Source organism: Dryobates pubescens, chromosome 9 (assembly GCF_014839835.1).
Source record: "Dryobates pubescens isolate bDryPub1 chromosome 9, bDryPub1.pri, whole genome shotgun sequence".
Classification (NCBI taxonomy): domain Eukaryota; kingdom Metazoa; phylum Chordata; class Aves; order Piciformes; family Picidae; genus Dryobates; species Dryobates pubescens.
In genome coordinates, this window is record NC_071620.1 from 9165906 (window position 1) to 9186713 (window position 20808).

A 20808-nucleotide genomic window follows, 5' to 3' on the forward strand; every position below is an offset into this window, starting at 1 on the left:
GTCAAGAAGAAGGGGCCAGTTTCTTTTCAGTGGTGTCCTGTGAGAGGATGAGTAGCAACATATAAAAACTGGAACAGGAAATTCCACATCAACATGAGGAAAAATTTCTTTGCTATGAGGGTGATGGAGCACTTGAACAGGCTGCCCAGAGAAGTTGTGGAGTCCCCTTCTCAAGAGACTTCCAAAACCAACTTGGACGTGGTTCTCTGTGGCCTGCTCTAGGTGATCCTGCTTTGGCAGGGAGGTTGGACTCAATGATCTCCAGAGGCCCTTTCCAACCCTTACCATTGTATTATTCTATGATTCTGTGATTCTCAGGCCAGCAGGACTGAGAAGGTTTTCTTGAACCCATAATGCCTGGCACCAAGTCCAGAGTAAGGGTAAAAATTTGTCAGGACATTTTTAACCTCTGTGTGCTTGACTTCACAACTGGATGTAAAGAAACAAGAATCTCTGATTACTTGTGATCTTTTTTAGTCAAAATAATGCAACATTTTTTCCAATTGACTATAGTTCATCCCTCAGAAAATTAGTAATATGAAATACCTTGAGAGGAAGAACTTCTTTATTAATGCCATAGAAGTAGGCCATTGCTTGTGTCCATGAGCAAAGACCTGCTACGTTTCCACATACTTTTTTAGCGGTCTCAAGATTATAGTCCTCCATATCCAAATAAGGCTCCAAAAGCTCCACAGTTTCTCCTGTAATTGAATCCTGGTCAATGGAAAGGAAAAAAATTATTTTTGAGATGGGTTTTAGAATAAAGTCTGCTTCATAGACACATTTTTTTCTTTTTAAAAACATAGTGCAATCACTTCTTGCAGAAGATACTAACAAAACACTGTTGCTTTTCACTGTTACAAAGGACAGAACTTTAGTTGGGTTTTTTTGTGAAATAGAGTGAAAACAGCTCTAATTCCATTGCATTTTATATGCTTGTTTGACCCATAAGATTTACAGACATTAGTTGTAGCTCCTTGACACCTTAAGCTGATCTAAGTTATTGTTGCTAAAGCACCGTACCATCTTTCCTCTCCCCTTCAACCAGATCTTCTTATGAAATGCTTATCTTTAATACCATCACCAATGATCAGTGAGCTAGTTTGGAAGCCAATATGACAGAAATATACATCAGGAAATTAGTGATTAGTTTTCTTGTAGTTCTTCTAGTTCTCAGAACAACCTAACCACGACATAAGACAGGCACCACTGTGAACACAGCTAAGGGAGTCAAACATGCAGCTTTAGGAAGGCAAAGGGTGAAGCTCCAAGGCTCTGACTTAACCTCACTGAAGCTAACTCTTTTCCTTAACTGTAAAAGTGATATCTTTCAGCTATTCTCCTCATTATTCTAATCTCAGATTTTTTCCCCCTCTTCACAATCTATTGAGAACATGAAAATCCCAATCTTCAATGATGGTGATTAATCTATAATTATGTTAGTGACAGAAGAAAATGGAATTAATCTCCTTAAGCAATGTAGAGAGTAGAAGAGCTTATATAGGGTAACAATGGCTACTTGACAACAGAGGCATTAAGAATCCCCCCCTTTTTTGGAAATGTATTAATACTTTCAATGCATCTAAAAATCATCTTCCACTCATACTGTCAGGCAGTATACCCTTTTCCTGCTTTTCTGCATAGCAGAAAGGACTCTCTTGTACTTGTCTGACATTCATTATATTATTTTTAAGAACAGACATGATGATGTTTTCACTATGAGCATTTGCTAGCATGCACTGGACAAACATTTTGACTTTTTCATTCTCCTATTCAAAATTATGAGCTAGCAAGCTGGCAAAAGTGGGCTAAATCTCTGTTGAAGAACTTGAAAAATGCCCTACTTTTCCTTCTAAGTAATGAATTTTAAACCCAACCAACTATTTCATCCACTAGTCTTCCTTGCCTAAAAAAACATGGAAAGAACAAAAATTTCACAAACAGGTAAGCAGTGAAGTCTACTCAGAAGTACAGACACAATGAGCTTTCTTCTCATATGATGCTCAGTCTTAGAAACAAGAAAAGAGGCAGGAGGGCAGTATGTGAAGTACCACAATAGAGACAGAAGTAGTCTAGTGTTCTTCACCACATTCCTCAGCATCACTTCCTGCAATAACTTGGTCCCAGAGAGGTTAACCTGGCTCCTCCAAGTTAAATGTGTTGCAAACTACCACCAAGAACACATATACTTTGATTGAGCTGTAATTTTTATTGAAACTGTAAGGCTCATTAGAAGGAAGTTTGAATAAGGACTGCATAATTAGTCTCCATTATCTTTAAACTCATTTCTTCTTTCTTTCTGTTCAGTGAAGACAGCACTTGGAAAAGTGACCAGATTGACAGTCCCAGGAAGAAAACTGTCTACAGAGGCAGTGCAGCTTTCCACATGGGGTTTGTCAGTGTGGCTCACTGGGAAAGATGGCTCTTGGGCATAGTGAGAGTCACATTTTCAAGCCTCATTTGCACAGCAAAAACACTCCTGTAGCTTAGAAAAGGCACCAGCAAAACGAACAGCTGCAGCAGACTGAAAAATCAGTGTACAAATGAAAGAGTATGTTCTGCAACGTTGCAGAAAACTCAGGTTCTGCCAAAACCTGGTGTTTGGTTTTCTGAATTTTAAAGTGGGTCTATGATGCTGCCATTCCATATTCCTGCTCAGTTCTTTTTCTGGTCAGCTACCTGTGATAACTTTCTTCCCTGCAGAGAAATTTCCCTTCTCTCCCAGTTCAGCTAATCTTGCAGTAAATGGGACAAGTTTCTGTCCTGACAGATATAAAAACCTGTGTTTGTTTTTATTTTTCCTACAGTTGATAAGAAGGTTCTAAGTTAATTCTGTTATTTCACTACTTTGCTAGTCAAAGAATCCCCAAAATTCCCAAATATCTCAGTATGTTTCCTGACAAGATGCTCATTTTCTTCTCCTCACCAAGAAGTTCTGGAGATGGCGCTCTAGAGTGCCATATATGCAAACAGGCCTGGTAACACTGGAGATGATGAGCCATTTGAAAACTCAGCAGCAAGCCCTTTTAAGGCAAATTCCTACTGAGCAGCCGAAGCTGCCTAAACAAAGCCAAAGCCAAAGCTCAGCTTTTCAAGATTTGATAGTGCTTGGGATACTTGCATCTGCCATGAAAACTGGGTGGCCCAGGAGAAAGATTACTGAAGTAATGAATCATGAAATTGGAAAGGGATACAGTAGTGAAGGCACCTACAACTAAAGGACACAGAAAATCCTTACCTGTTTCAAGCTACCTTTGAAGGCAGAAGACACTTCCACATGATCACATAATCTAAAGATAATTATAGTGCCACTATTCACTTCATACCTTCTGGAAAGTAAGCAACATGCTAAGAAATCCTGAATTATTCATGAGCTTCAGAGCCTCAGTCCATGATGGCTTCACACATGGGCGTTCTTGATCAGGTGTTACTGAGTCTATTTTTCTTTGAAATAGAAGAAGCACACAATCCATAATTCTCATTATCAAGTGAGGAGGTTTACCCAGTTTGCGAACAGTTGCAATGTCAGAGGGCTTTATTGTCTGAAAAATTGGAAAATAAAGTAATCCATTTACTTAAGCAATCACTTGACTGTACAGAAAGATGTTTCTCAGGAGGGCTTTATACATAATGCAAGTGTTGCTGGTTTGCAGGTCACTCAGAAACAAGTATTGCAGAAAGTTCTTAGCGGTAGTACCACTCAGTGACTCCTTTATTAATTACTTTTCCACAGCCTCAGTTTTCTGTTTCATTTTGGTTTTTTCTACAATGACTAACAGGTCAGTGCTGGTCCTTTCAAAATGTATTTATTTTTTTAAAGTAGGAAGTGTAAACCATTTTATTACAGAAGACAATCATTAACTATATGCATATTGAGAATATCTTTCATTCTGACCTGCAGGGCTGCCTCAGCTTCTTCCAATGCAGGCCTTGCAGCTTCAAGCTTCTCTTCTGCTGCTGTCTTATCAATGGCAATGTCATCCACAATGGCCTGAGCCTTGTCTTTCACCTTTTGCACCTGCATTTTCACCTTTTCAGCAGCTTGGGCTTTCATAGTTACTTCCAGTAAAACTTCATCAGCTTTTTTTGAAGCTACAGCCAAATCTTTCTCCTTCACCACCAAGTCTTTAGAGAGCTGATTTACTGAAACCTCAGCTTCCATCAGTTTTGCAAGACCTGTGTTGAACGAATTCCATTTTAGTAACAGGAAAACCTATTGAGACAGAAACCTCGGTGAAGAAATCTGGATACTTAAGTGATCCCCTTTGTTGAACAGCAAAATTAAGCAAGGATCATGTCTAGTTTTTACTTATTTAAAAGGAAAAAAATAATAATTTAATGGGGAAGAGTTTGTAGAAACTGTAAACTGGTGACTTGTTTATATCCTTATATATTAGAGAGACTGAAAATCATCAGTGTTGTGAATGGCACTCTTAGGAATTATTTGTGCAATTTCACAAATCCATAAGAAGCAACAGACTGTATGCCCCCTACAAAACAAAGAGGAGGAACCTGGCATCCAGAGTAATGCAAGTTAAGACACAAGGAAACTCGGCCGAGCTTCTAAATTCCACATTACATGAAGGTCCAGATGAGATGAGGATAGAAGAAACTAGAGAATCTTGAGCAATACAATGCTCCACCGGTTTTGTCAAACGATAAAATCACCTAGAAAAGCTGTGAGTACAAAACTCTTCACATATAAAAATGCATGTGTCTAAATGTAAATGCATCACACAAATCTTTCTAACCCTATTAAAAATTAAAAAAAAGCAGCATTTATGCTCCTCTTAGGCACCCAACTGCACTCTAACTATGGAGCAATGCATGTGTAGTTCAATTATGCAATTGGCAACAGTGGAAGAAGCAGCAATTTAAGTTCACATTCACTTCCAAACACCATTCAGTTTGGGAAACTGTTCAGTTGTTCACTGTGTAAGTCCTTGTTGTTATAGATGATTCCAGGTAAAAGTTTTTGGTAACAGTTTTATTGGCACTAAAAGATCTTAAAAAGGTAATAAAAGGCAGTAAGAGCAAACAAAGCAACCAGTTGGGCATGCGAGGGTACAAAACTTCACCGCACAGCAGCTTTACAATAGCTTTCTTCATCTTCTATAGTTACATCATCTACATAAACAAGCTTATGCTAAATAGAAGGCAGGCATATGACAGTGAGTTTTCAGAATAGGTGATCAAATCCCTTCTCCCTACATTCTGTGTGGTAAGGGTCAAAGCATCCACTTTCACGCATGCTCAATTGTCCAGGCTTCTTATCTGAAGAAAACAAATTCCTAGTTCTGAATGTTTATCTTTAAGACAGGTCCTTCTCAGCCGTGATGTCTCCAATTAACCAGACAGGTCTGCAAGACATGTTTCTTTCCCTTTACTCTCAAAACAGGCCTCACAAGATCCTGACCCTTAATCCCAGTGCACTCTGAGTCTTATAATTTTAACATAAATCACCAGTATATTCATCACACTTGTGCAGTGCAGCATTTGGGGAATTTTACATTTAGCATAGAACTATTTCTTTAAAAGATTCTTCAGAAGGACTGAATTGGAACATTTATTTAATTTTCCTCAGATTTACTTATAGAATAGAATAGAATAGAATAGAATAGAATAGAATAGAATAGAGTAAAGTAGAGTAGAGTAGAATAGAATAGAATAGAATAGAATAGAATAGAATAGAATAGAATAGAATAGACCAGGTTGGAAGAGACCTTCAAGATCATCGTGTCCAACCTATCATCCAACAGCCTGTTTAAATGTGAAAACTAGGATGTCAGTAGCTCCTTGGCATGCATACATGTTCAAAACAGTTTCAGGTACTTTAGCTGCTAACTAATACTATTTTCAAACCTCATCTGCAGTCTGTGACATTCATGAAGGTCATTGAAATAAAACCTGCATGTGTTTTGTAATCACATAACACACCACTGAAAACAGGAGCGCGCTTCCAAATGGAAGTGAGCTCACAATTTAAATCTGTTCTTCTACTCAGATTTTTCACACCTTTAAGAAACAAAAAAAGCAAACAAATAAATAAAACTCAAGCTGTTTTTACAGTACCTGTCCTCATGCGTTCAGACAAACTTCCAACCTCGGCAAACTTCTCCTTGTAAATAGCTTTGTAGCCTCCAATGAAGGACAGGTAAGATTTTGGAGTCACAAAGGTTCGTCGCCTGTATCGTTCAAAGTATTCAACACACTTTTCAGCTACGATATCCTGAAATGTTCCCATGGTGTTAACAACACTCTGTTTCACTTCATCTGTGCACTCAATATGGTAGGAAACTAAAAAATGCTGCGCAACTGCTACAAGAGCATCTTTCGGCCAGCGCTGGAACCAGTCCATAGTACAGCCTGAAATCAGAGCTGGGAATTTGAGTGCACGACTTCTGAATTTTTCTCCAACGGGAGAAAAACAAAGAACCACATGCAGGTTTTTACGGACTCGAGAAAGAAAGTAATTGTAAAGATTTTCAGCGGTGGGTGTACGCCTTGGGTGCTCCTTCTTCATTTCTGGTATCAGGTCTTGCGTGATTTCACCTATTTCATCTCGTGCAAAAAGATTTGAGACTTCACCTGAAGCCAAAACATTGTTCATGTACTCAAGAAAAGATTCATCTCTGATTTCATTGTCTGTAAATATAAAGGCAATGCCCTTTCCTTTTTGCCCGGCAGTGCGGTACAAGATTTTCAGATCATCCAAAAGGTTGCTGGTGCCATACGTTCTGGGATAGAAAAGAAGTAGAGAGAACAAAAATTACAGATAATTTTAGGAAACACTTGTCATCTGGCTCAGCTTCATTATGGCAAGAAAAAACTCTAAATAAAAGATTTATGCCCTATGTCCTGGTTTCATTATTAGGGCTTCTCCTTAAAATATTTTCCCAAACTGAATGATCAGTATTATAAATCATGGGGAAGGAGGTGAAGCCAAAAGAATAATGTGTTGGAAAATGGTAGAGCAATACTATGTCTAAGGTAATTATGATGCTGCTTAGCCTCCCTACAGTTTGCAGATATAAATTCTTTATTAGAACTGCAGGTTAATACAGCTGGATTAAGTTGTCAAGTAGGTTCTGATATCTGTAACTATTATGTAAATACAAATGGATTCTCTTCCAAAGCTATTGAGAGCAGGTGAAAGCTGATTAACCCTGCTGCAAATGGCAATCAGAACTGGTTCCTTCATTATGCCTCATATAGCTGGTGTACACAAGTAAGAGTCAAATGAAGTCCACAAAAATCCAGAGACAGATTTCAGATTATGAAATTTAAAATGAAGTAATTTAATAAAATGGCAGATTTGCCTATTATGTTCTTAGCCAGTAAAAGATGAAATTCAGAATCTCTTTTCCTTGAAACCAGTTTCTTATTTCCAAGAGTCTCTTCAAAGCTGTAAGTAATGCTTGCAATACACATATAACCCATTCTTCAGTATTTAGTAGTATTTAGTATTTAGTAGTGCTTTATATTAAATATACCACATAGAAAGTCTTCTAGCTCCATCTTACCATTGCTCTAAAAATACCCCTAATGCAAGCACTGCAGAAGTTGTAAAGCAAACTAACTCTTCAGTCTGCATGTTTCAGCTATAGTTATTGTACTGTTGTACTCTGATAAGAAGCTAAGAATTCCTCTACTCAGTCAGAATAGCAGTCCGTCTAGATCAATACTCTTAACATCAGCAATGGGAAATGCTACAAAGAGAGAAAACATGACGCAGCATCCACTCTTTACTATTTATTCTTACTCACACCATATTCATAACTGTTGTATTTGGAATGTTAGAAGGTATGTCCATCTTTTCCTCCCAGTATTTATTCATGAATCTGCTGATATTGTCTTCCTACAGTGTTCTGGGGCAAGTTACAAAAGATGATGTGGTCGTTTGAGGCTGTGCCTTTAAGAACAAACACTGCTGGAACACACTGGCTAATGTTTTTGGTACTAGAACCAAAACATTCTGATATTCTAAACGAATTTCATTGGTTGATAAACAAAAATTCAGCTTTAGATTGTGAAGCGGTTGGAAAATTTTTTCCTCAGTTCAGTTCGGTTTGGGAGTTGGGGGGAGTTGGGTGTTTCAGCCCGTTCTCCCTGCCTGCTTCTTCTGCGAACTGCTGGACTTGGCCTTCAGATAAGCAAACACTAATCCTGCATGGGCTTTTGAAGCTTGCTAACAACTCTTTTCCTTAGTAACTTGCCTTTCTCTCTCTCTAACCCCTTTTTGGGGAAAAGGGGAGGTAAGGGGGGGAGAGAGGGGGTTCCAAAGAGGGGATCCCTCCCTGAGGGAGGGATTTTTGTTGTGTTATTTGTCTTTGCTGTGTATTTCTGTGTATATATTGTAAATACCTGTATATATTGTGTTATATATAACCTGCTTTCCATATATGCTTGTAAATATATAGCTTTTGCTCTTCGACTGAGTTAGCTGTGGTTTCTTACTCTGTGGAGGAGGGAGAGCTAAGCCCTCTCTCAACCTACCACATTTATTGGCTGCCCAACTCGGGGTTTGCTGACAAATTAGTTTGATTTATTGCTTGCTTAAGTCAAACGAGCAAACATGAAGGTGTTTTGGCTTTTTGAGCGTCTGCTCTTCTCGGTCTTCAGTGTATTGATCTACAAGTATTGCCTGGGTATGATTATCGATAAGATAGGTAAATATATAATGCAAAAATTATATTTGTGGTTTAAGTACAAGATTCGGCTTCTGTATGATCAGTGCCTGGAATTCTTTTATGTTAAAAAGTACAGGAATGTTACATCTAGCACACTCCCTATTGAGATAAAAGAGTTTAAGATTCCGCTCGGTGAAAGGGTAATTTTAAGTGATGGCTGGGATCCAAAGCTGATTTTCTTGATGTGTGTAGTCCTGCTGATGATGATAATTAATGTGTATTTGTTGGTAGCACTGTACCGGGAGAAAAAAGTGTCCAAGGCATGTTTTGTTATAAAACGGAGGGTTAAGAGACGAAAACGCCACCCTAGCTCTGTTTCAGGAACATCCAGTGAGGATGATAATGGAGAATCTGTGTCAGTTAAAGATAAAGCTAAAAAGTCAATCGGCAAGGCAGCTCTGAATAGCAATGGTGATGATTCTGGCAAGCAGCCAGGGGCTACAGTAGCCCCAAACATGGCGGCTCCTGTGTCCCAGGCAGCCACCATTAACGAGGCAAAGTCATTTCCTCCTTCTTCCATGGCAGGAGCGGAAGCGTCCTCCAAAGCAACTAATCTGTCTCAAAGCTTATCAGCTTCTGATAATAAGGCAGCTGGAAACCCAAACACAGCTCCAGTAAAGCAAGTAGCAGTTTTAACAACAAGGAAGGGTAAGACTAAAGCTGATTCAGGAGCTGACGGGGATGCACAGCAAGGTTCTTCTGATGGGGAGGAAGAGAAAATCTGTCTTAAAAATATAGCTGAGTTATTGAGATCATCAGAGGATCGAGATGCATCTCTTGGTAGGACAGCAGCTAGTGGTGGTGCCTCTCAGCTTAAAGGGATCCTTGAGAGAGTGACAGAAAGGTTGTTGGGACCACAAGTTGAGGAACAGGAGGCAGAGGAGCAAGAACAAGATGACATAACCGACTGCTCTTCACCACGTGAGGAGCTTAGAAATGTGAGAAAAGACTATCTCAGAGCAGATAAGGAGCCAGTTCTCGCTTGGCTTGGTAGATGTTATGATACAGGTGCTCCAGCTCTAATGGTTGGAGACAAGTCAGCAGCCCAGCTAGGAACTCTCTCGAAGGATAATGGAATAGATAGACATCTAGGCAAGGCTCTCGGTAAGGTTAATCTGTGGATACGCCTTCTAATGGCGGTTCTCATGAGATACCCTTCCCGAGATGATCTTCCATGGAATCCTAAGCCCTGGACTACCATAGATGAGGGAATTAAGCGTCTGAGAGAATTTGCTGTTAGAGAGGTACTCTATGGTGAACATGAATCTCTGAATCCTGATGATGTTCCTGTAGGAAATGGTCTTACTAAAAAGCTCATCAAGCTTGCTCCTTCCAATTATGCAAACATTCTGGCAAGCAGAATTGTAGCAAGAAATTATGGTGGAGCTCCTCTTACGGTTGGCCAATTCACTGATCAATTGAGACAATTGGATGATAGCATGACACGTGTTTCTTTGGTTTCAGCCATTGAAACTCTGTCTGGAAAACTGGAGAATTGCATGAAAGAGCTGAAGGATGAATTTAAAAACACCATCTCCCAATTGGCACAAAGAGATGATTCCAATTCTTCCTCCAGGTGGGTACAGGTTTCATCTGTGAGGAATAGACATCCTCCAAGGAGGTCATTCCAAAACAGATCAAACCAAAACAGACCACCAAGGCAGTCACGTAGGACTATTTGGATTACCCTGCGTGATCAGTTTGGTGAGAACATGAACAGGTGGGATGGTCAACCAACTTCTAATCTTTTCAGGAGACTGAGAGAACTGCAAAGTGGCAGAACCCGAGGTAGCAATACCAGAAGGGTAGCTGTTACTTCTACAGTTCCCCAGGACAACTCTAGTAGCTCCAACAGTGGCTCCAGTTCTAACACTGCACAGTGTGCTCGTTGCACCTGTGGACATGTTCCCCATAACTAGGGGTGCCCTGCCTCCCGCCAGGGGGAGGAGAGGGGTAATACAGATAACAGAATCTATTGGGATGTGTACATCCAGTGGCCTGGCACTTCACACTTTCAGAAGTACAGGGCCTTGGTTGACACAGGAGCTCAGTGCACCATATTGCCATCAAATTATCAGGGATCAGAGTCCATAACTATTCTGGGAGTCACTGGTGGATCTCAAGAGTTAAGTAAAGTGGAGGTTAATATAAGCTTAACTGGTAAACAATGGAAAAAGCATACAGTTGTGACCGGACCTGATGCACCTTGTATTTTGGGAATTGATTTTCTGAGAGAAGGGCGTTTCAAAGACCCTAAAGGTTACAAATGGGCTTTTGGAGTAGCTTCTGTAGAAATTGATGGACAAAAACTGAAGCTGTCTGCTAGACCTGAGCTTTCTGATGAATCTGCAGTTGTGGGACAACACAAGATTCAGGACATTAAGTTGCCGGTTGCTTCTCGGACTGTGCATCACAGACAATACAGAACCAACCGTGACTCTTTGTTGCCCATTCAGAATCTGATTCGTCAGTTGGAGAGTCAGAAAGTCATCAGCAAAACTCATTCACCTTTCAACAGTCCAGTGTGGCCTGTGCGAAAGCCGAATGGAGACTGGCGTCTGACAGTGGACTACCGAGCCCTGAATGAAGTAACTCCGCCTATGAGTGCAGCAGTACCAGACATGATGGAACTCCAGTATGAGCTGGAATCCAAAGAGGCCAAATGGTATGCTACCATAGACATTGCTAATGCCTTCTTCTCTATTCCCATAGCAGAGGAATGCAGGCCTCAGTTTGCTTTCACCTGGAGAGGAATCCAGTACACTTTCAACAGACTGCCAATGGGCTGGATCCACAGCTCCAGCATCTGTCATGCAGTAATCCATGATGCTCTGGAGGAAGGTGGTGCTCCAGAACACATCCAGTTCATCGATGATATCATCGTCTGGGGTAAAACTGCTGAGGAAGTCTTCGAGAAAGGTAACAAAATCATGGACATTCTCCTGAATGCAGGTTTTGCCATCAAGAGAGACAAAGTGAAAGGTCCTACCACAGAGATCCAGTTTCTGGGAGTGCAGTGGCAGGATGGACGCCGACACATTCCAGTGGATGTGGTAAATAGAGTCTCTACCATGGCAAATCCCACGAACAAGCAAGAAACTCTACGTTTCTTGGGGATAGTGGGATTTTGGAGACTACACATTCCTGGATACAGTCAGATTGTGAAACCTCTGTATGATGTGACTCGAAAGAGGAACAGTTTCCACTGGGGACCTGAACAACAAGCAGCCTTTGACCAGATAAAGCAAGAAGTAGTCCAAGCAGTGGGTCTGGGACCTGTGCGAGATGGTCCAGACATTAAGAACATTTTGTACACGGCTGCAGGTGACAATGGTCCAACCTGGTGCTTGTGGCAAAAAGCTCCAGGTGAGACACGTGGACGACCTCTTGGTTTCTGGAGTCGAGGTTACAGAGGTTCAGAGGCTAATTACACTCCAACAGAGAAAGAGATTCTAGCTGCCTATGAAGGAGTGAAAGCAGCTTCTGAAGTAATTGGAACTGAGTCACAACTTCTCTTAGCTCCCAGATTGCCAGTTTTGAATTGGATGTTCAAAGGCAAAGGTTCCACACCACATCATGCCACAGATTCCACCTGGTCTAAGTGGATGGCCCTGATAACACAGAGAGCCCGAATGGGAAATCTTGAAAGACCTGGTCTGGTGGAGGTGATCTCAAGTTGGCCTGAAGATACCAACTGTGCTAAACCTCCAGAGGAGAGAGTAACTCGTGCTGAGGAAGCTCCTCCTTACAATGACCTTTCAGATGATGAAAAGAAATATGCTTTGTTCACAGACGGTTCCTGTCGTCTCGTCGGGAACAAGCGAAGGTGGAAGTCTGCCGTGTGGAGTCCAACACGCCGAGTTGCAGAGGCGAAGGATGGAGAAGGAGAATCCAGTCAGTTTGCAGAGGTAAAAGCTGTCCAGCTAGCTCTCGACGTAGCTGAACGTGAGAGATGGCCAAAGCTTTATCTCTACACCGACTCATGGATGGTAGCCAATGCTCTATGGGGTTGGCTAAAGAACTGGAAAAAGAATGGCTGGCAGAGGAAAGGAAAACCCATCTGGGCAGCTGAACTGTGGCAAGACATTGCTGATCGAATCGAGAGAATTCCAGTGAAAGTGAGACACATTGATGCTCACATTCCTAAGAGCAAAGCTACTGAGGAACAGCAGCACAACCATCAGGCAGATCTAGCTGCAAGAGTTTCTCAAGTAGACAAGGACTCTGAACTTGATCTCGACTGGAAACACCGAGGTGAGATATTCTTAGCTCGGTGGGCTCACGATTCGTCAGGACATCAAGGCAGAGATGCAACATACCAATGGGCTCGTGACAGATCCATAGACATTTCCATGGATGCCATCACACAAGTCATCCATGACTGTGACATTTGTGCTGCTATTAAGCAGGCAAAGAGAATTAAGCCCTTGTGGTATGGTGACAGATGGTCCAAATACAGGTATGGTGAAGCTTGGCAGATTGACTACATCACTCTACCACGTTCTCGTTCTGGTAAGCAGTACGTGCTTACTATGGTAGAGGCAAACACTGGATGGCTGGAAACTTACGCAGTCCCACATGCAACTGCACGCAACACCATTCTCGGTCTGGAGAGACAGATCCTGTGGAGACACGGAACTCCAGAGAGGATTGAGTCAGACAACGGAACTCACTTCAAGAACAACCTTGTAAAGAGCTGGGCAAAAGAGCACGGTATTGAGTGGATTTTCCATATTCCTTACTATGCACCAGCTGCAGGGAAGATTGAACGCTACAACGGTTTGTTGAAGACCACTCTCAAAGCCATGGGAGGTGGATCTTTGAAAAACTGGGAGAAACATTTAGCACAAGCAACCTGGCTGGTGAACAGTAGAGGTTCAGTGAACCGAGCTGGACCTGCACATTCTGATCTGCTACAGAAAGTAGAAGGTGATAGAGTTCCTGTTGTTAGGGAAAAGAATCTGTTAGGTAAAACTGTTTGGGTATTTTCGCCCTCAGGAGAGGCTAAACCTGTCCGAGGGGTGGTTTCAGCAGAAGGTCCGGGTCACACTTATTGGGTAATGCAAGAGAATGGTGAAATTCAGTGTATTCCACAAAGAGATTTAACTTTAGCTGAGAGAGTTTAATTTCAGAATGTTGTACAGCTACAGCGCGTCCAAAGGAAAGAGTCCCTGAGGAATCTACGGTGCACGAACCCTGAAAACCCTGAGAGCCCTGAGTCAACTGAGAGTCCCTGAGTCCCTGTTTCCCTTTTTCTTCTCTTAGTCTGCGGAGAGACAAACTGTTTTCCATTTTCTTGATTTTGGATTTTCTTGGACTTCTGAATCATCTACATCTGAGTATAGCCGGAATGGACGATGAACTTAACTTACGAACTGTAAATATTGTTCTGGATTGGATGGACAGTACGAACAGCCAATGAAATTGTTTAGAAAGGGGTGGATTGTGGTCGTTTGAGGCTGTGCCTTTAAGAACAAACACTGCTGGAACACACTGGCTAATGTTTTTGGTACTAGAACCAAAACATTCTGATATTCTAAACGAATTTCATTGGTTGATAAACAAAAATTCAGCTTTAGATTGTGAAGCGGTTGGAAAATTTTTTCCTCAGTTCAGTTCGGTTTGGGAGTTGGGGGGAGTTGGGTGTTTCAGCCCGTTCTCCCTGCCTGCTTCTTCTGCGAACTGCTGGACTTGGCCTTCAGATAAGCAAACACTAATCCTGCATGGGCTTTTGAAGCTTGCTAACAACTCTTTTCCTTAGTAACTTGCCTTTCTCTCTCTCTAACCCCTTTTTGGGGAAAAAGGGAGGTAAGGGGGGGAGAGAGGGGGTTCCAAAGAGGGGATCCCTCCCTGAGGGAGGGATTTTTGTTGTGTTATTTGTCTTTGCTGTGTATTTCTGTGTATATATTGTAAATACCTGTATATATTGTGTTATATATAACCTGCTTTCCATATATGCTTGTAAATATATAGCTTTTGCTCTTCGACTGAGTTAGCTGTGGTTTCTTACTCTGTGGAGGAGGGAGAGCTAAGCCCTCTCTCAACCTACCACAGATGACCATCCACATTCTACATACACATTTTCATCTACCTGCTTTCAGCCCACCTTCAGTTATCTGCAGTAAAAGAACCTTTCCTAAGTGACTGCAATATTTAATTGCCTTATTAATGCACTTTGAATTTTGCAAATCTAGGGACTCTATTCTGTGACCACATCTTTTATTTTCCCTCCTGTTTTTTATTACCACTGTTCCTTCATTGTGCACCTGGGACACAGGAAGATGCTGTGATACATCTTCTTTCTCTTGCCTTTCATTAGAAACCTCATAACATTGAGGATCTCTATATGGAAGATTTCTTAATGTATGGAGTAGTTTACAGAGTGAAATACACGCTTCCAGCCCTCAGTGTTTACTCCTGTAAACCCTACATCAAAAGAGAACTAAACCCTACATCAAAAGAAAACAGACCAAAGGCATTAGTTATTCCCAGTCACTTCAAATTTCTACAGCTTACTAAATTCTAGCACCATAAACTATGAAGTCATTGACAGCAGTTGTAATAATACAGTCTAGGTACATAAGCATTTACAGAAAAATTACTATTTCCCTTGGCCATCAGCATTTTCCCACTAGGGACTTCACAAGAGTGCCTTGCAGACTCAAATGCTGAAGGAAAGCTGATTTCTTGTCAATAGCATAAAGGCAGCAAAACAGAGACCCAGGATCTATCTATCATCCACAGACTGTGGGTTTGCACATACGCTTTTGATTGACTTTCATTTCTAAGGCAAATTAAGGAATGAGTATCTGTGCACACCGCATTGTGTTACCTTGTTAGTGTAATCTGAAAGCTCTCATATCCAGCAATATAGGATGCTAATCTGGTCAGACTCTGTTTTCCAGATCCACCCACACCCACCAACAGCGCATTTCCTTGTGGGGTACGAATAATACGTGATATTTTAATCAAATGGATGATTGCATCCTGTGTATTAAGAGAAAAAGGGATGAAGAGATGTAAAAATAATATAATGAAGCACTTCCAAGTCTCTGAAGAGTGAGATGATCTCGCTGGAGCCTGCGCCAAAGATTCAGCCCTGTGCTGATCAAAACCAATAAGAGATTTCCCTGACTCAGTGGGCATCAGCACCAGCCCAAGAGAAATGTCCTTGTATCAAGCTCATATAAAGCAGTAACATAAGCAGTGGTTATATAAAGTGTTACTCCTAAAAGGACAGCAAGAAAAGTAGAAAGGATGTCAGTCAACAACTTCCCCCAACCTCTCTGCTGAGCGATTTACAGGCTCAAAAGAAAGAAAAGAAGGGGAGCTGCAAAGAGGTGGAATAATCTGTGGGAGCTAAGGCAGCTGGGAGACAGCAGGACAGCTTTATAGAGTTTATCTGTAAATCCATTCTGAGCTATCCCAAACTGATTTAATAGAAACATACAAGGTCCACACATCAGTAATGGCAAAAGACGAGGCACTTTCGGTATTAATATAATTACAGGCACTAATACCTTGAAAAATACTAAATCCATCTTTGATCCTCTGATGGTTTCATTGTATTGTTGCATGAACATCTGTAGTCTTTCAGCCAAATAATCCAAAGATGGGATTGGTTCATAAATTCTAGGAGCCTTCAACTCTGCATCATCAGGTTCATCTCCAGTAGCTTCTGGGACATCACGCAGGAAATCCACAAAGTATAATTCTGTGGATTTGTCTTCAAACAGATTTTTACCATGCTCTTCAGAAGCAATCTACAACAACACATTAAGGATTGCCTTAGTTATGAAACATTTAATTGGCCTCTTTCTGTGGGAAATACTGGAACACTCTTTACCTACCTTTTTTATCATCTCTTCAAACCAGTCTTTATCACTTTGGCTGATGAACCTGTCTGCAATAACACGTCTGCATTCATGCTGGAACAAGGCTACCAAAACACTGATGGTCTGGCAGACTTCTGAAGTAACTGTAAGTATTCCTTGCCAAATGCGACTGAGGTCTCGTAAATTAAAGATGTAATGAAATTTAGCTGGAGTTGGCAACATCTACAAAATAAAGTCATAAGCTATATTCAGATAATTACGATGGAAAAATATTTTCTATCTACTATGAAATGAATATGGACATTTTCCACAAACTTCAAAGTCAGTATTGTATTAAAAGCAGAAATACATGCTTGACATTCAGGAGGCAACACTGAAAATGGAGAACTGACAGTAGCAATGACCAGCTCTTTAATCTCACATAGATTTCACTTGGGTCTCTCCAAAGCTTTCAAGTCTCAGGAACATGCACAGAAGGGTAGCCAAGACAGAGTAATTAATGATGGCATTGAAGGCCACAGTAAAAATGTCAGCAGCTCTTAACCTATGGTGTTGCCTATGACGTTTCCTCCAGATCATTTTTGTCACTCTTTTGTTCCCTCCAAGAACATGCAAGGAATAGTTCGTGAGGAAAAGAAAAAGCAGATGAGAAAAAGCAAAGAGAGTAGAAATAAATGAGAAAATAGGATCTGGAAAAAAAGGAGCAACTTAGGAAAAGCTACACTTTCTCTATAGCTAGTGAATTAACAGTAATAAGCATCATTTCTGTTGAATCTTCTGGTCAATACTTGGTTGGTGAATAGTTTCACTAGAACTCACTCTATTTCTCTGTGTAAGCCAAGTTTATGTCTACAGAAGAGTTATTTGGGAAATTCTGACCAGCCTTTTCTGGACTAGGAAATATAATTTACCAGATTCCTATCTTTCCAGCACTTTCTCCCACGTTTTTTACTAGAAGATCAAAGCTGGCAAATTTGCTGTGATTTTACTCTTAATTTTCAAATTTCATTCTACACATAGAATTTATTTCCTATTTCAAAGCAACATCACTAGGAATTACAGTTAAATGTTTTTACAATTCGTTTGAAATGGAAGGAGTAAATATTTAGAATTACAGAAACACCATGTTTCATTTGTTTTGAATGGACTCCCTCTCTGCCAAATTTGACTCGTCCTTCAATTCAGATCTGTAAAATTTCTCACAGTCCCAAACATCTTTTACAGAAGTTTCCTGTCTGTTATTTTAACTAATGCTACCTTATGCCCCTGACATTTGCTCAACCAAAGAACCTCTATATCTTCCTATCAGCTATGCTTACTGTATTATACTTACATAATCTAATTCCTGTATTAGCTATAGAAGGCACTGTTTATGATAATGTTTTTAGTCAGCTTACTAGGTGCTGCTAGCAAGAAATTCAGAACAGAGTTATCAGCCAGCAGTAATGCCTTATGAGGAGAGGCTGAGGGAGCTGGGGTTGCTTAGTCTGGAGAAGAGGAGGCTCAGGGGAGACCTTATTGCTGCCTACAACTACCTGAAGGGAGGTTGCAGCCAGGTGGGGGTTGGTCTCTTCTCCCAGGCAACCAGCACCAGAACAAGAGGACACAGTCTCAAGCTGCACCAGGAGAAGTTTAGGCTAGATGTTAGGAAGAAGTTCTTCGTAGAAAGAGTGATTGGCCATTGGAATGTGCTGCCCAGGGAGGTGGTGGAGTCACCATCACTGGAGGTGTTTGGGAAGAGACTGGATGGGGTGCTTGGTGCCATGGTTTGGTTGATTAGATGGTGTTGGATGATAGGTCAGACTCGGTGATCTCAAAGGTCTTTTCCAACCTGTTCTATTCTATTCTATTCTATTGTAATACATACAGGTTACAGCTTTACACATGGCACTACAAACAACCAGGGTTTTGATGTTTTGTCATGGTACAAATGTTTCCAAGGCTTCTTAACAGACAATTTTACCTTTGCTTTTGTCATTTGCCACACCTTTCGACTTGTAGATACTAATGCTGATGCCAGTTTACATATTTCTGCAGGGAACTGTCGTTGCTCACAAAAGTAGCCTTCGGCTATAGTTCGAAATATTTTGTCAATAGAGAAGCTGGAAGGCAGTGTGCAGTTGTAGATGGTGAACTGGCGTTTCAGGCGCTGCGGAATGTCATTCCGACCTCCCCCAGGGTGAATCATGGAAGCTACAAATTGGATGTCAACCACATTTGTGAATTCTCCTGGCTTCTCCAAATTGTAGAAACCTTTTTGTTCCATCAGTTGTCTTACAATCTCATTGGTGATCTAGTTACCACCAAAAGGAAAGAAATGGAGCAGTTAAGTGTTTCAGGATTCTTGACTTAAAAATAAACAGAGGAAATCTCCAGTATAATAAATTAGTATACAGAAGGAAAGACATCTCTTATCTTTCTTAATTTCAGGTATTTCACTGGACACTTTAGCCATTTATAAAGTCTTGTGACATGGAACCAATTCCTCTGATGCAGTGGATTGGCTGTGTGTTAGCTTCACAGGCTAATTAATTGTGTATGTGAGGTCAGACATTCAACTGGATTTCCACAAGAAAAACCTATGCAAATTCAATACTTCAGATTCAAGCCAGACTATATTCAGATTGACACATGAACTTAGATGGTGACAAAGAATGTTTAGCTTAGCACTAAGTATAGACACATATTCGCATGTGCAGAGGCAGAGAGATAACAGGATTAGAGAGCTGTACCGGGAACAGGAAAATTACTTCTTCTCAGCAGCATAATTTTTGTATTTAAGTCAGATCTTCAGAATACAGGTCTATAAGTATTCATTTATCAGTATCTCAAAACATCTTGCTACTCTTAGATGTCAGCTGTGACATTAGATTTCACTGTACTTTAAAGTCCAGAGCAGACAGAAGAAGGAAAGAGTCCATGATTGCTTCTTGGATTTGCCTGCTTCTTCTCCCACGGTGTTTCTTAGCACAGCTAGTATCAACATTCTGCAAGCTCTGTATGTAACCAGAACAAAGGCTTAAAAGCTACAATGACTGCACCAAGTGGCATGATGTTGACCCTAAACTTTTGGGACTGACAGCTGTCTTGAAGAAATTGCTTTTAGTAGAGGTACTTGGTCTAGTCCACATCAGGATAGTTTTCCCCTAAACTTTTCTAATATTGCACAACACAAATCAGCATGTCCATCAGCAGCAATAGTAAGATCACCCAAATGGTAACATTTTCTTTTTACCTGATCCCCCCATTCATTAATCACAGGCATGTTGATGTCATCAATAAAGACAGTCATTTTCTTTCCTGACGGAGGACCATACGTGGTGCCCATTCTTTTGTCTATGTAACTTTCTATGCTCCTTTGGAACATATGTGGCAGGGTTGCAGAAGAAAAATTTAGACATTTGGTCAAATGAACATCAGGATCATACTTGCTTGTGTAATCCTGTAAAATAAACCAGTTTTAAGTAAAGTGCACCAGTAACGCCAGATTAATTCAGCCAAAATCAGCCCTGAAAAAAATCAAGCACCTACAACAGTCCTACTATTACTTCAAAATGTCAAACAGCAGTTTACTTGAAATAAATATACCAGCTCTGACATAAAATTCAAACACTTAATGGTTTGAATAAAGTTTTAAAACATTAAAATTTATCCACTTTTAACAGACTTCACCAAGTGTTACAACAAATAAACATGTGACAACTCAAGATGCAAAGAAACTTGGCATTAGCAATTGTCAGATTTTTTCTAAATTCAAGCTGTTAGTGGTGATCTGTTCAAGCAATCTGCAAGAAACACGTGAAAAAGCAAGTCCTTTTTCACATTTACATTGCAGCACCACATCTCACAACAAATACAGTGTAAAGGAACAATAGTGTAAAATGAAACCTAGCTACATCCTGGTTAATTCTATTCTAGTCTAGTCTAGTCTAGTCTACATCACATTTACTAATAGTTATCCTTTCTTAATGAAGAAAAGAATCCTTGGGTTTTACGAACACACACAGCTCCCACAGCTGCTGAGGATGCCCTAAAGCAATGAAATTCCACTTTTCATATGTAGTGAGAGTTTATAATAGAATCAGAAAGAAAATGATGTAACCCTGAAGTCATACCAAAGCATATACATAAAGCATGGGAAAGAATCTGTTTAGTAAAAGTCCTGGGACATAAAAACAGTATTAAAAATTCCACATTTCCAGCTTTACTTCTTTTTAAAGATTCAGGTCTTCTTCAGTGATGACAAAGTTGAGTATCACTTAAATTCTTACCTTTATAATAAA

The 20808-nt window shown here is 40.5% G+C and overlaps 1 protein-coding gene across 1 annotated transcript in view; it reads right to left on the reverse strand.

Annotated features, from left to right (window-relative positions):
• Positions 1 to 20808, reverse strand: part of LOC104296863 (dynein axonemal heavy chain 5) — a 167931-nt gene that overhangs the window by 70950 nt on the left and 76173 nt on the right. Inside the window, exons 47-55 of the mRNA XM_054164262.1 lie at positions 19761 to 19967; positions 18489 to 18818; positions 16541 to 16747; positions 16211 to 16453; positions 15523 to 15677; positions 6073 to 6737; positions 3896 to 4176; positions 3327 to 3542; positions 547 to 714 (exon numbers count right to left, since the gene is read on the reverse strand). Coding sequence (XP_054020237.1) covers positions 547 to 714; positions 3327 to 3542; positions 3896 to 4176; positions 6073 to 6737; positions 15523 to 15677; positions 16211 to 16453; positions 16541 to 16747; positions 18489 to 18818; positions 19761 to 19967 — 2472 coding nt within the window. The remainder of the gene's footprint in view (positions 1 to 546; positions 715 to 3326; positions 3543 to 3895; positions 4177 to 6072; positions 6738 to 15522; positions 15678 to 16210; positions 16454 to 16540; positions 16748 to 18488; positions 18819 to 19760; positions 19968 to 20808) is intronic.